Source organism: Loxodonta africana, chromosome X, assembly GCF_030014295.1.
Source record: "Loxodonta africana isolate mLoxAfr1 chromosome X, mLoxAfr1.hap2, whole genome shotgun sequence".
NCBI lineage: Eukaryota > Metazoa > Chordata > Mammalia > Proboscidea > Elephantidae > Loxodonta > Loxodonta africana.
The window spans coordinates 171,742,713-171,756,519 of NC_087369.1; the positions used below are offsets into that span (position 1 = coordinate 171,742,713).

Below are 13,807 nucleotides of genomic sequence, written 5' to 3' on the forward strand. Positions count from 1 at the left end.
ACCCAATGCTCCCGCAACCCTCCCCACAGATATTCCGCCACACAGATATTCTGCCCCACAGATCCTCTCCACCACAGCCCCTTCCCGCCTTGGCTTTATTCAGCCCCGCCCCTCGCCTTAAACCTTCCGCAACTCCACCCCACAGCCTGTCACAAGCACCGCCCGAAGCCCCACCTCCGCACAGCCTGCCACTCTCCGCCCCCAGCCCCGCCCCACAGCTCCATCCGACTCCGCCTCTCGTATTTCCGCCTAGGTCGGCCCCCAGCCCAGCCCCGTAACCCCACTTCCTGTGACCCCGCCCCGCAGAGCGTAGGAACGCCTCCTCCCTGCAGCCCCGCCCCTCAGCTCAACATCCACTAACACCTCCCCACAGCACCGCCCTAGTCCTCCATCTTACTCTATTTGCATTTCTGCCTGTCTAGGTGCACCACCTACCCCAGAGAAGCCCCGCCCCGTTCCCTCGTAACCCCGCCCCCTTCCCTCCTAACCCCGCCCCCTAGCTGATCCGAGAGCCACACAACGAAGTTAATCTACCAATAGCCACGCCCCACTCTGCTCGGAGCCACGCCCAAGAATTCTTCCTCCGCGGTCACGCCCCCATGGCTCAGGCCCCGCCCACTGCTCCCGCAGTCCCGCCCATCCTTCACTCCAAAGCTCCGCAGTGCCCTACACATAGCTCCGGCTCCCCAAAAACCCGCGCTCCACCTGGGCGCCTTCGCCTCCACACACTCCACGAAGCTAGATCCACATCTCAGGCCCTGCTCCTCCTCTCTCAGCTCCGTCCAGACTCCGCCCCGATATCCCCGCAGTCCCGCCCCGTCGTCTTCCCCACAGGGGGTCCCCAAGTCTCCGAGCCTTCTCCTCCCAGAACTACACCCTTCCGCATCCCCATACCCGCCCAACAGCTCATCATCCCCACAGCCCCGCCCCCTAATGCCGGAGCCACGCCCCTCCGCCACCTTAGCCCCGCCCCGCCCCTCCGCCAACTCAGCCCCGCCCCTCCACCTCCCCAGTCCCGCCCCTCCACTTCCCAAGCCGCGCCCCAAACGCCTTCGCCACGCCCCTTTTCGTCTTCGCCACGCCCCCAGCTCCGTGTACTCCTCCCCAACTCCTTCCGACCGCCCTCCTCTGGCCCACCCACGCCAGCCTCGGCCTCAGCAGCGCTTCCTGACCACGCTGACGATACCTTCCAGGGAGACTGAGCGTGTGTGCGTGTGTGCGTGCTTTCGTCATTACGTGACCGCGTAAGTGCGTGCGTGGCTTCCGGTTGGCCCTTGTCCCCTGGAAGGCGGGGCGTCAGTGGTGCCTTAACTCGGTCTCTCTCCACGATCTGTCCCCTGAGGCCGCGAAGCGCGAGCCCGCGCGGGCGCCCTTGACCCTGGGGACCAAATACTGTGGGCGCCGTTCTTCCTGGCGCGGGACCTCCCCCCGTCCCCCTCGCAAGCCTGGGACCTGAAGGCCTGAGACCCGCCCCCCAGTGACAGCCCTGGACCCTGCTGTCAGCTCCACCCTCCGCGGGATGGTACCTGGGGGCCGAGGGGTGGAAACACTTGCCTGGCAGCCGAGGTCCTGCTTCCTGTCCCTGTGACAGTGGGGGTCACGGGTCATTTCTCTCGTCTCTTCCGGGTAGGGGGGGCCCACTCAGAGGAAAGGATGTCTGTGCTGCTGACTATGCCTCCAGGGTACGCTCCCCCAGCCAGGAGGAGGGACCATGCCCTGAGGGAGGTGGAGGCTGTGTTTCCCATCAGCCTCACCGCCTGGCCCCAGCCTTCAGACTTCTTCTAACCTCCACCCCTGCCGACACCTTTCTGCCCCCGCCCCCGTCACCGTCATCTAGTGCTGCTTCGAGAGAAATACCACGAGCGGATGGCCTTAACAAACAGAAATTTATTCTCTCACAGCCTAGGAGGTTAGAAACACCAGCTCCAGGGGAAGGCTTTCTCTGGAGGAAGGTCCTTGTCCTCAGTCTTCCCCTGGACTAGGAGTTTCTCTTGAGGGGGAACCCCAGGTCCAAAGGACGCCCTCTGCTCCCGGCACTGCTTTCTTTGTGGTATGAGGTCCCCCATGTTTCCCTGATGCATTCTCTCTTTTGCCTCTTGTAAGGTAAAACGTGATGCAGGCCACACCCTAGGCAAACACCCTTTACATTGGGTCAGGGATGTGACATCTATCCCACCCTAATCCTCTTTAACATAACCTAATCTTACTTCATTAACCAGGGGTGCAGATTAGGATTTACAACACAGGAAAATTACATCAATCACAAAATGGGGGACAACCACACAATACTGGCGGTTATAGCATAACCCAGTTGACACATATTTTGGGGGGAAACAATTCAATCCATGACACCACCCTTCCCCAACATTGCTGCCTTGTACTGTGGCTGTTTCTCATCATCCTTGTCCTTCTACAGGTGAAGGAGCTGAAACACGTGCAGGAACATCGCTCCTCAGCCACAAAACAGGTACTCTGTGCGCACAAGGCAGGAGGGGACTGGATCCCATCCGTTCTCACGGGCGTTGTCCTTGGGATCCTGTGCAGTTGGTGACAAGGGTCCGTCAGCCAAGGAACCAGGCGACCTTCAGGCTAGGTATAGGCCCTGATACAAGAAATAGCAACGGCCTTCCACGTGGGAGCAGCTGACCGCCCTCGCAAATAACCCAAATCCAGTGAAAACCATGGCAGGGGAACCTTGTCTTAGTCATCTAGTGCTGCCGTGACAGGAGTACCAGAAGTACGTCGCTTTCACATAGAGAAATTTATTTTTTCATAGTCTAGTAGGTTACAAGTCCAAATTCAGGGCATCAGCTCCACGGGAAGGCTCTCTCTGTCAGCTCTGGAGGTGGGCCCTTGTCATCAGTCCTCCCCTGTTCGAGGAGCTTCTCAGGCGCAGGGACCCCAGGTCCAAAGGACACGCTCTTCTCACAGTGCTGCTTTCTTGGTGGTATGAGGTCCCCAACTCTCTGTTGCTTCCCGTTCCTTTTTATCTCTTGGGAGATGAAAAGTGGTGGAAGCCACACCCCTGGGTCACTGCCTCTACCTTGGATCAGGGAAGTGACCGGAGTGAGGGTGATGTTACCATTGCACCCTAATCCTCTTAACATAAAATTACGATCACAAAATGGAGGACAACCACACAATGCTTGGAGTCATGGCCTAACCAAGTTGACACACACATTTTTGGGGGGACACAATTCACTCCATAACATTCCACCCTTTGCCCCCCTCCCCGAAATCACATCCTTGCAACATGCAAAACATATTCATCCCATCATATCATAGCAGAAGCCTTAATTCCAAATCCAAAAATTCTTCTTCACCTGTGAAATCTAAAACACAAGTTATCTGCTTCCAAGGGTACAATGGCAAAACAGACACAAGTTAGACATTTCCATTACAAATAGGAGGAACTGGCAGGAGAAGAAGGCATTAACAGGCAGCAAGCAAGTCAGCAGAAAACATTACATTAGCTCTCAAAGCTTGGAAAATAATCCACTGTTCTCTGAGACAATTTTATACAATACCCCTGCCCTCCAGACTCTAAGTACTAGCCACACTCTCCGAATTCTGAGTGGAGGCCCCTCGGCCCTGGGCTTTTAACTCTGCCTTCTAGGCCCACTGGGACGGCAACTCTATTCCCTTGGGTTTAGGTGCACAATTCCTGTAGTCCATCTGAGTGGCGACTCCACCCTTAGAAACACCAGTGGCCATGGCTCCACCCTTTGAAACCCCCCAAGGTCACGGCCATACCTTTTGAGACTGAGGCAGCTCAGCTACTTGTGTTCCCTGTCTCTTTAGCTTCTGTTTTCTCGTTTCTCGGCCTCTTGGCTCCTTGGGCCTCAAATGCCTGCATCTACCCTCCTGGGGCAAGTATTCCAAAGCTCTGTAGCTCCAGCAAGGTTGGCAAAGTCAAGCAGAAGGTTGGTGCTCAGGGTTGTCCAAGGAAGCTGAGCCCAGTGTAGAGGGAGGAAGGGCTGTGGAGGGCGTCTTAGAGACAGGCCTCAGGAGCGAGCAGAGGAAGAGGTCTTCTGAAGGAGACTGAGGCCAGGGTGGAAGAAGGAGGCGGTAGGGCAGTTGGTGTCACAGGAGCCCCGAGGAGGACAGTCTCCAGAGGGGGACAAGAGTCGGGCGAGCGAGTGTCAGGTCCTGCCAGTGCCCACGCACCAACTGAGCACCATCCCTGGAGGAGTCCCCGGCTCCTCACAGCCATCCCTGAGGCAGGGACCCATGGCACAAGAGGTGTGCACATGAGGGAGCCAAGGACCAGAGAGATGGAGAACCCAGGCCGTGTGGGACGCTCTGGGGGTATCCCAGCCGCCTAACTCCAGGAGAGGTCACCGTCTCAGGGTGTCATAACTGCCTCCCCAGGAGAGCGGAAGGGCGGGCTGCTCAGGGAGTCCTGCTGGAGAGATCCCATCAGACGACACAGAAAGTCTCCAGGGGAGGCTGCGTGAAGTCGGGTCCCTGTGACCAGGGGCACCTCGTTTCCTGCTTCAGGGAGGGAGTGAAGGTAGCTCGGACCCTGTGGGCTCCTGTGGGGCTTTAAACTCCATTCTCTGTGGTCACGCAGCCTCTGGGCCCAGAGGTAGAAGACATATGCTTGTTAATGCCAGTCTTTCCTGCTCTGGATGGCTTGTCCCTGATGGCCTTGGGGTCCCTACAGCTCAGGGTGGGGCAGGGCCGGCTGCTGCCAGGGGACAGAAATGGTGGGGGAAAGAACTGAGGGGATGTTGCTTCAAGGGGTCAGGAGGAGAACCCCACGGGGTTTTGTGAGGTGGGGGTGGCAGGGTGTCCCAGGGCCAAGGGTGAATGTTGAGCAGCCCAGGGGAGGAGCCAGGCAGGTGGGGCCTGCAGTGCCCCCTGGGTAATGGGGCGGGAGGGAGCCCTGCAGCATCCCCACAAGTGCATGAGAGAGGGCTGAGGGCTGGAGTCCCCCTTCCCCCCCTAGGCCCAGGCCTTCCTGTGTACCCTTAGGTGACCTCTGGGCTGCCCCCACTGCACGCTGTCCTGGCTTTAACTCAGATGAGCACCAGTCACTGGATCCACACGCTCCCGTGTGTCCCACCATGGTGGGGACGCAGTGTCCCAGTGTGCATAGGGAAGGAGCAAAGGCTTTCTGCTCCCCAGTCAAAGACAGTGCAGTTTCGGGGCACGCCGGGGCCGTCAGGCCCACAGGCTGTGGCTTAGAGGCCTGGTGGGTGACTCTGGTCCACGCACGGTGCGTCCTCTTTCCCTAGCCACACTAAGAGGAGGAGCAGAAAGCTCGCGGAGATGAAGTTCGCCTGCCTCTCCTTCCGGCAGCCCTATGCCGGCTTGGTCTTGAATCGAGTCAAGACCCTGGAGACGCGCTGGCGTCCCCTGCTGAGCGGCCACTGCAACCGGACCCTGGCCATACACATCGCCCACAGGGACTGGGAAGACGACACCTGGCGGGAGCTGCTGCTGAACAGGCTGGGAATGACGCCGGCCCAGGTCCAGGCCCTGATCCAGGAGGGGGAGCGATTTGGCCGAGGGGTGATTGCAGGCAAGTGACACCAGGCCCAGCTGCTGGAGGATCCACCTTCTCTTTACTGCTGAGTGGGGTCCTGAGGGGCTGTGAGCAGCTACATTCAGAGGGCAGGGGCAGGCAACGTGCACTGGGTCGGGGGCTGACCTCGGGGGCTAGCTGGAGCCTTGTCTGCGACGGTCGGTGCCCTCGGGTCAGCCCTTGCCCTGCTCGGGGCCACAGCTCCCCACGGTGATCTGAGAGGCTAGGACAGGTCCGTTTCCACAGGTGTTGTCATGTGTGCGCATGTTTGTGTGTGCGTGTCCCTGGCAGAGACCACTGGAAGCATTATGGCTCTTAGGGCAGGTTGGATCCCCCAGCGTCCGACTGCCGGCCTAGGGTCCCAGGCCCACTCCACCCCCAGCCAGCAGCATCTTGGGCAAATCGCCTCACTTCGCGGGGGCTGAAGTTGTCCACACTGTCAGCACCTGATAGATGGTGGCCTGTGGAGGCATCGGCTTTCCTGTGAGTCCCCAGCGACCAGGGCCCCTGCCGACTGCTGCCCTGAGAATCTGGCCAGGCCCCGCACAGTCCTCGTGGGATCCTTGAGGACAGGCCCTCATCCTCCCAGCTTCGAGCCCTCCCTCGGCCTTCCCTGGCACACACTGAGCAGCATCTGGCATGTCCAGACGCTCCCTAAGGGGGGCTCAGGTCGCCGAGTTCCTTGGGGTGCTGTCATCTCAGTCCTCAGTGATTGTCACTTTGAATGAGTTTGTCGCACATGCAGGCTCGGACCTGGAAGGCAGAAACAGTCGTGTTTCTCTTGTCCGTGTGCAGGGCTCGTTGACCTGGGAGAAACCGTGCGGTTCCCCAAAGACCTAGCTCCGGAGGAGGCTGTACAGCTGGAAACCCGAGCCCTGCTCACCGATTTGAAGGACAAGTACCTGACGGCGCTCTCTAACCCACGCTGGCTGCTGCAGCCCGTACCCGGGAAAGGAGGCAAGGATGTCTTCCAGGTGGACATCCCAGAGCATCTGATCCCCTCGGGGCAGGAGGGGTGATGAGGCAGGACCCCCGAGAGGGACAGGACCGAGGGGCAAGCCTAATGCCTTCACCACTGTGACTCGGATACTTGAACCTCTTGAAATCCCAGTCGCCTCTACACCAGAGAGCAGGCCCTGCTCTGTGCTTTCCTGTGACTGACTGCCCCGCTCAGATGGGTGGTGGGGAGGGTGGGGCTCTCCTGGGGAGGTGTCTCTTTGTGCTCCTGGACAATGTCTCAAGGACTTTGTCCTCTACCAGGAAACGTCTGGGCAGGGCCACTATTTGGGTACACTGATGTCTGCATCATGCAAATAAATACACGAAGAAGACTGTTTAGCATCTGGGGGCCCCCTTGTCCCCCTCCTCTCTCTTCCCTCTGGTGAAACTGGAAGACTGTGGAGCAGCATCCGGGGGAGCTCGTGAAAGGCTGGGGTGGGGCCTGAATGTCACCTGCGCCTGGGCAGCCGTTGTGACCTCCTCCCCAATGAAGAGAACGTCTGAACTGACGCAGCGGCTACGTCCTCTGCCAGCTCCCCGTGCTCGGTTGGACAGTGGATTTGCTTAGTGAAGTACACACAGCACACACGTTTGCACAGCTCCTTCCCGTCCCTAGAGATGATCCCAAACAGCGCTCCTAGAGCTTGCCTTTGCACAGTGAGAAGTCTGTAGTGGGATTTGTTTTACCATTTCCGAGCACGCTTTCTAGTGGTCATTGTCTATGAGGGTGAGAGGCTGTTTGCCCCGGCCTTGGCTGCAACAACCCAGCTCTCCTGAGCCACAATGACGTGCTGGTGTGACCCTTGGCAGATGGGGTGGCCCTGGTTTCAGGGGCCCTCTTTGGAGCTAGGGACACTCAGCTGCAGGCCAGAAACTCAGGGGACCCATGATCCAAAGACTGCCACTTCCAGGACATCAATGGTGTCAGCTGACACCCTTGTGAGGCAGCAGCAAGTCTGGCTTGTCACCTGCTCAGCAGGCGGAGCTCAGTGACCAGAGCTTCGAACTGGCCCTCCCCACTCCCTGCAGAACCCTGTGCTAAGTGTGAAGATGCTGCCGCTGGAAAGGAAACGGTCAGCAGCGCGGTCCAGGGCCCAGCTGGAGATGACTGTCAGCCTCCTGCTTCCACCGATGAGACGCCTTTAGTGTGGAGGGCTAGAGACAACACAGACTGGCAGTTCTCATTAGGTCATTTATTTACCCTTACGAAAGCCGAAAATAGGTTCCTGGTTAGAAAATGGCTCTCCTGACCAGGGCCTGGGGGCCTACGGTGCCTGCTCATCCCTGAACTGTTCGCAGATGGAACAGTGGTAGTCCGAGGGGCTGTCCCCCTGGGGGTCGGAGGGTTCCTCGGGAGCCATGACCGACAGGCCTGCCAGCAGGATGGAGTAGCAGGCATTGTACAGGGTCATGACTGAGGACGGATCAGAGTAGCCCCCAGGCTCGGTGAGCGGCTCCCCCTCCCCCACCATCCCGGCGCTGACCTGGGGCTCGAACATGTCACGGTGAGAGGTGCTCTCCCAGCTGGGCACGCTGCACTGGGCGAGGGGAGGCTGCTCCATGGAGGCCTCGGCCACACTGCTCACCGACGAGATACTAGAGGACCTGACGGATGGGGTGGGGCTGGGCCCCAGGACGTCGGGAGGGTTCTTCGGGGACGCCTCCTTGCTTTCCTTAATGGCGTTCTTCTGCTGGATTCGAGCCGAGTGTCTGGTCGCTGCCAGCTTCTTCCTCTTGGGAGGCGGGGCCGCGGGGGCAGGCAGGGTGGGCGCCTTGGCTGGCTGAGCGCTGCCCTCGGCTTGGCGTCGTCTCTTGATGTTTTGGAGGAGCAGAGACTGGTCCCTCTTAAAGTTGCAGTTGCGGTAGACCTGAAACACAAGGGACGTGTCGGGCATCCTGGGACCCCAGAGTCATCCCCACCCCCTGCCCCGAAATCCTGGTCTCCTTGTGCTCTGCAGAATATGTGTTTTCTAAAATGGCTGTATAGTTTTCCCATACCCTAAATCAGGGGCTCTCTAAAGGGAAATATATTCACAGATGGACCCGTGACTGTGTGATCTCACAGGACCTGGCCTCTTGGAGTTGGTGGTGGCACTACAGGGCACCTCTAAGGGAGCTGCAGTTTAACGTCAACACCTATAGGTTCAAAGCGGACATTCTGGACTCTCAGCAAATAATGTCTCGTGTGAAAAACCTCATCCTGGAACATAAACCCTTTCGGTCTGTCCCTCACCCCGGCATACTACAAAGATGGTCGAGGACCAACATGGGACACAGGTGCTTCTACTTTACCATCACTTTTGTCTTCCCCAGAGCCTTGCTGGGGCGGATTTTGATGAAGCCGTGGAGGTTAAGCTGTCGATTGAAAGCCTTCAAGCTGTCCGTTTCAAAAATTCTCTCTGCACCTCTGCGGCGAAGGACTTCCCTCTGGAAGAGGTCCTTCTCGATGATCACCGTGTTCCCGCTGTCGCTCCAGCGCACGGACTTGAACGCGTCGTTCTCCACGATCATCCACAGCTTCCTTGGGAAGGCGAGCTGGAGAGCGTCACTCTCTTCTACCCGGACAGCTGCGCCTGGTGTTGGGCCCTCTGGTTCCAGCTTGTCCGGGGAGCCTGCGTCTTCGCTCGTGTCTCGGCCACCATGCTCGTCCAAAATCTCCCCGGAAGCCAGCTTTGGCTCAGGGACAGGATTCGACGGGACCCCTCCTTCTGGCTTGTCACCAACAGATGGGGCCAGGTTGACTTTGTATCTCTTTCTACAACCCTGAGCCGCCATGGAACTAAGCTAGCATCAGGAGCACTTCGTACCCAAGACCGTACCACTGTCGGATCCAGTCACCAATGCCTTTGGTCAGAGCGGGGATGCCCAGTAAATAGTGCCCACACTGTTCTAGAGTCTCCGTGGTGAGGTAACTGGCTGCTGAGGTCATCGTCCTGTGATGTCACAAAGCAGGCTCATGGGCACTCAGGGACAGGCAGCCCTGGCCAAGTGGGGGAGGGGCCGGGTGGCAGGGACCAATTTCTTCTTTTTTCAAAGTGTGGAAAGACTGAGTTCAAATTCCCAGAAAAGCCCCCCACCTACTGACAGGCACATTGTTTTCGTGGGGCCAGACCCTAGATGAGTAAAGAAAGCACGAACCCATCTCCACCCCACCTTCAAAACAGGGGAGGCTGAGAAGGCCAGCCCTTGGTTAGTCCTAGCTTGGCACCTCCAAGTATACCTGGGTTGCAGGGTTCCCTGGTGTCTCTGTAGCTCCCAGAAGATGGCAGTTGCTAGCGGCTAGTTGGCCTATTCTCCACCACGTGCCCTGTACCCCTCTTTCCTGTTGTGGGCTCCCCCTTCCAGCTGCCCTTGCCAGTTGGCTGGCACCACTCAGGAAAAAGTCCTGTTTTACTGCCACTCTGTCAAAATGTCCCCATGCAGCACCAGCCTGAGCGCAGCGGGTTGCTCCCAAAGCACCGTAGGCTCCATGACTGGATACCCACAGTGTGTGTTGCACTTGGAGTCTCCCGTTGAGTCGCCTCAGCTCCAAGACTCGTCCCACTGCAGATGGCAGCAGGTTGTCTGATCATTACCATTTCTTCCCCAAGGATACTGTTCCTGTGGCCCAAGGCCCACCCATTTAAGGAGTACCTGTGTTTGACTGCCCCTTCCACATCCCCTGCCCCAAACACTTCCTCTCAGTGGCCGCCTTGGCTCTGTCTCTAAAGCTGCAGCCCCTTCCTTCAGGAGGAGTTGTGACTGGGCTTTCCGCCCACATTTCTCCCCTCCCACGTCCACTCTGGGTCTCCTTTGGGACTTCCTCTTTCAGTGACCTGATTTGAGTTTGAGTGTGTGATGCGCCACGTCCACTCTGGGTCTCCTTTGGGACTTCCTCTTTCAGTGACCTGATTTGAGGTTCAGTGTACTATGCGCCAACTTGCCAGCCCCGTTCTCCCTACCCCGGGAGCTCGTCCACCCCTCTCCGAGTCCTTCTCCGCCATTCCCATGATTGCAGGGTGCACGTGCAATGATCTTGTTTGCTGTGTGTCAGATGCTTTTCACAACGTCTACTGTACACAAACTCAGACCCACGGGCATTCCTACATGCTTACCTAAAACCAACCAAACCACTCCTGTTGCCTTCAAGTCCATTCTGACTCATAGCTACCCTACAGGACAGAGTAGAACTGCCCCATAGAGTTTTCAAGGAGCGACTGGTGGATTTGAACTGCCATCCTTTTGATTAGCAGCCCTATCACTTAACCACTACGCCAACGGGGTTTCCACATTCTTAGCTAGACGGGACTAAGGGAAGCCAATGTGAAAATCCCCACCAATGTGTATATGAGCCTAGGGGAAACACCGAATGAGAGTGCGGGTACAAAACCCAAGGGCAAATCCTCATAGGCCCCAGGTGACGTGGTTCTGCAGTGTGTTTGGTGATACATGCTCCCTGGCCTTTGTGGACAATTTGTTCTCAATATTCACTTTCTAGGGAGGGAGTGCGGCTGCAAGGCCCCGGAGTGAAGGGCCCCTGGTTCCTGTCCCAGCTCTGCAGTGAGTATTACTCACTCCTACTTAGTTTCTAAAAGAGGGTACCAAGAGGGCTTGGAGAGAGAATCTCTCAAGGTACATTTCACTGCCAAGGCCTCTCAGCCTTCACCATGCCTCCACTCCACAACCCAGGATGGCCCGCGAGAGGCTTCTTGGCTCGTGTCTCGGCCACCATGCTCATCCAAAATCTCTCTGGAAGCCAACTTTGGATCAGGACAGGATTCGACGGGACCTCTCCTTCTGGCTTGTCATCAACAGACGGGGCCAGGTGGACTTTGTATCTCTTTCTGGTACCCTGAGTAGCCATGGAACTAGGCTAGCATCAGGAGCACTTTGCATTTGTACCCAAGACCGTACCACCATCGGGTCAAGTCACCACTGCCTTGGGGATATGTGCTCTGAGGCTAAGAATTTAAGTGGGGAAGACTGGAGGCATTCTCGAAGGAGGTGCCTAGAATCTTCAGTTAAACAGCCAGCTTCCGTCGGTTACGGACCACAGGGCTTTTTCTTAAGCAAGCTTTTCTTAAGGACAGAAGGGAAAGTTTCATGTGGCCTAGGCAGTCCGTGAACTCTACAGAAGACCTACGTGGAGGGATTTGGCCATCGGTGGCACGGAAGGTCATTGGTGGGGAGGAAGACAACTTGGGAAACCACAGTTGATGGCCTTCAGTAAAGCACAAGTTTTGGCTTTGACTTGCACACACTGTGTCCTATGGCTTCTGCCAGACCATTGTTCCCTGACATTCCTCGTCGTTCTAACTGTCACAGGATGTCTGTCCACTGGGAGGAAGAGTCTGTTATGGATTGAATTGTGTCCCCCTAAAATATGTGTGGTAATCCCTAACCCCTATACTTGTGGTTAGATTCCTGGTGGTGCAGTGGTTAAGAGCTCAGCTCCTAACCAAAAGGTATGGCAGTTCAAATCCACCAGCTGCTCCGTAGAAACTTTATGAGGCAGTTCCACTTGGTCCTGTGGGGTCGCTATCAGTGGGGATCCACTGGATAGCAACGAGTATACCTGTAGTTATAATCCCATTTGGGATCTCTTTGTCAGTCGCTACAAACCACCAGCTGACGTTCCATCTGAGCTCCCATCCCATGAAAAGGCAGAGGCACCATGGTGGGCCACACAGCAATCAGGGAGAGACTTTGCTTAAATATGAGGAATCCTTGGCTGCTGATGAGCCCTGGCCATGCAGAAGAATCCCTGAAATCCGATCCCTGTGGGGGGCCATCTTGGAACACCCCCCCAACACTCTGCTGAGTCTCATGAGCTGCAGCAAAGGTGACATGGTCTCACCTAGGCAACTGTGGAGACTTGATGCCGTCCCTATTTTCCTCCTGTCCCCTTAGGCTGTACCTGGAAGCCAACTAGTGCTAAAGGGTTGTTCCCAACATACCCCCGCAACTGCAGATGCTTCTCTGAGACTGGCTGAGCCCACACTGAGTTTCCTGGACCACCTGTACAACAAGCTCCACACGGTGCATGTCAAAAATGAGCAACTGCTTCAATGAACAGCTGAGGGACCTGGAATACTGAGCTGAACTTCTTACACACCACGCAGGCACAGCGACACCACCCATTCACCCTGTCCCCCCAAACAAGGACAGCTTTGCCGGAGTTCAGTGTCAGGGGAGGAGCTGTTTATAGGGTTCAGTTGTAGCCCAAACAGTCCACCTAGCAGTGGCCTCCTTTGAAACTCCTCCTGGCCTCTCCTGAGTGAGAACATCAACCCTCCTCTCTCCTTCCTTTAAAAAACACTACCTTTCTTTTCAGGCTGAAGGGTCTCCTACCTGTAAGAACTGGTTTCTCCCCTCCTCTGCTCCACGACTATACCAGCAGTGCTTACAGAAACCACTCTCAGAATGAAAAGCACGGGATTCAGGCTAAAGCGTTCTTGTCACCGCAGACCAAAATCTGCAGACTTGGAGCTACCCATGATACCGTTCTTCACGTTTCGTCTCTGACCACCTTCTGTAGGGTTCCAGTTTCAAACAGTGCTTTGTGATTTTTGGCAAGCCAGCGGTCCCTGGAGGTTGCGACAGCGCAGACCGTTTCTCACTTGTGGTGGCTGTCCTGGTAGTAGCAGCTGCTCCATCCGAGGAGAACCTCAAGTGGGTGAATGGCCGTGTCCATCTCCAGTACAAGCTTGTAAAAAAATACTTTAACGGAGTAGACTGTTCAGAGTAGGACTGCACACAATATGTCACAATGCTAAAATATATGTATAAATACTATACAGCCATGGAGTCACTGCATGAGAAAGGGCTTGCCAAGGAGGCTTTAAGGAAAACCTGCCGTGGTCCTGCCCCAAGAGCAAGGCCTTCGCGGGTAGGGTGCTGGGAGCGAGGCCTGCAAGGCATACAACCAGTGGGCAACAGGGACACGTGGAGAGCTCCTACTGTCTATGCGCGGCAGGAGAAGTCTGGGCCACACGTCCTGGCAGATGTGCTTTCAAAACGCTGTGATCCTGTTTAGCATTTTACCCAAGAGACACGAAGACCCCCTTCCTGGGCCTCAGCGTCCACCCCCAAGGGCAATGAGCTAGCTCCTCAGGCCCATGTGGAAGTCAGTTTCTCCTGCTCTCCAGGGCACACTCTCCATCAAGCACGCTTACCCTGACACCCTCCACACCACTTTGTCCAGGCCCCTCCTCCTCTGTGGCACGTGGTGGGGAGTCACAGATAGGCTTTGAATGCAAACAAGGCAGGAAATGACAGTCCCCAGGGTCCCAGCTCCAG

General features: G+C 56.8%; 2 protein-coding genes across 3 annotated transcripts; one reads left to right on the top strand and one right to left on the bottom strand.

Moving 5' to 3' along the window:
* Positions 1 to 2,002: 2,002 nt before the first annotated feature.
* LOC135228806 (heat shock transcription factor, X-linked member 3-like) lies at positions 2,003 to 13,801 on the bottom strand. 2 transcript variants are annotated; one of them, XM_064277685.1, is made up of 2 exons: positions 8,822 to 13,801; positions 2,003 to 8,397 (listed from the first exon to the last, which is right to left on the bottom strand). In XM_064277685.1, the coding sequence occupies exons 1-2, from the start codon at positions 9,302 to 9,304 to the stop codon at positions 7,795 to 7,797; spliced, it is 1,086 nt and encodes a 361-aa protein (XP_064133755.1). In that variant the 5' UTR covers positions 9,305 to 13,801; the 3' UTR covers positions 2,003 to 7,794. The 2 variants fall into 2 exon arrangements, 1 of the variants encoding a protein (XP_064133755.1); XR_010319669.1 differs by having other exon boundaries at positions 8,286 to 8,397; positions 12,860 to 13,801.
* Positions 5,275 to 6,878, top strand: LOC135228807 (protein EOLA1-like). The gene is made up of 2 exons (XM_064277686.1): positions 5,275 to 5,527; positions 6,326 to 6,878. The coding sequence occupies exons 1-2, from the start codon at positions 5,275 to 5,277 to the stop codon at positions 6,547 to 6,549; spliced, it is 477 nt and encodes a 158-aa protein (XP_064133756.1). The 3' UTR covers positions 6,550 to 6,878.
* Positions 13,802 to 13,807: the final 6 nt, after the last annotated feature.

What these genes read in the sequence shown, in the direction of transcription:
- LOC135228806 (XM_064277685.1), bottom strand. Translation starts at nt 9,304, where the DNA reads ATGGCGGCTCAGGGTTGTAGAAAGAGATACAAAGTCAACCTGGCCCCA. An exon ending in TGGGGAAGACAAAAGTGATG is followed by an intron (nt 8,398 to 8,821) that starts GTAAAGTAGAAG and finishes CTTGTGTTTCAG; the next exon opens with GTCTACCGCAACTGCAACTT.
- LOC135228807 (XM_064277686.1), top strand. Translation starts at nt 5,275, where the DNA reads ATGAAGTTCGCCTGCCTCTCCTTCCGGCAGCCCTATGCCGGCTTGGTC. An exon ending in TGGCCGAGGGGTGATTGCAG is followed by an intron (nt 5,528 to 6,325) that starts GCAAGTGACACC and finishes GTCCGTGTGCAG; the next exon opens with GGCTCGTTGACCTGGGAGAA.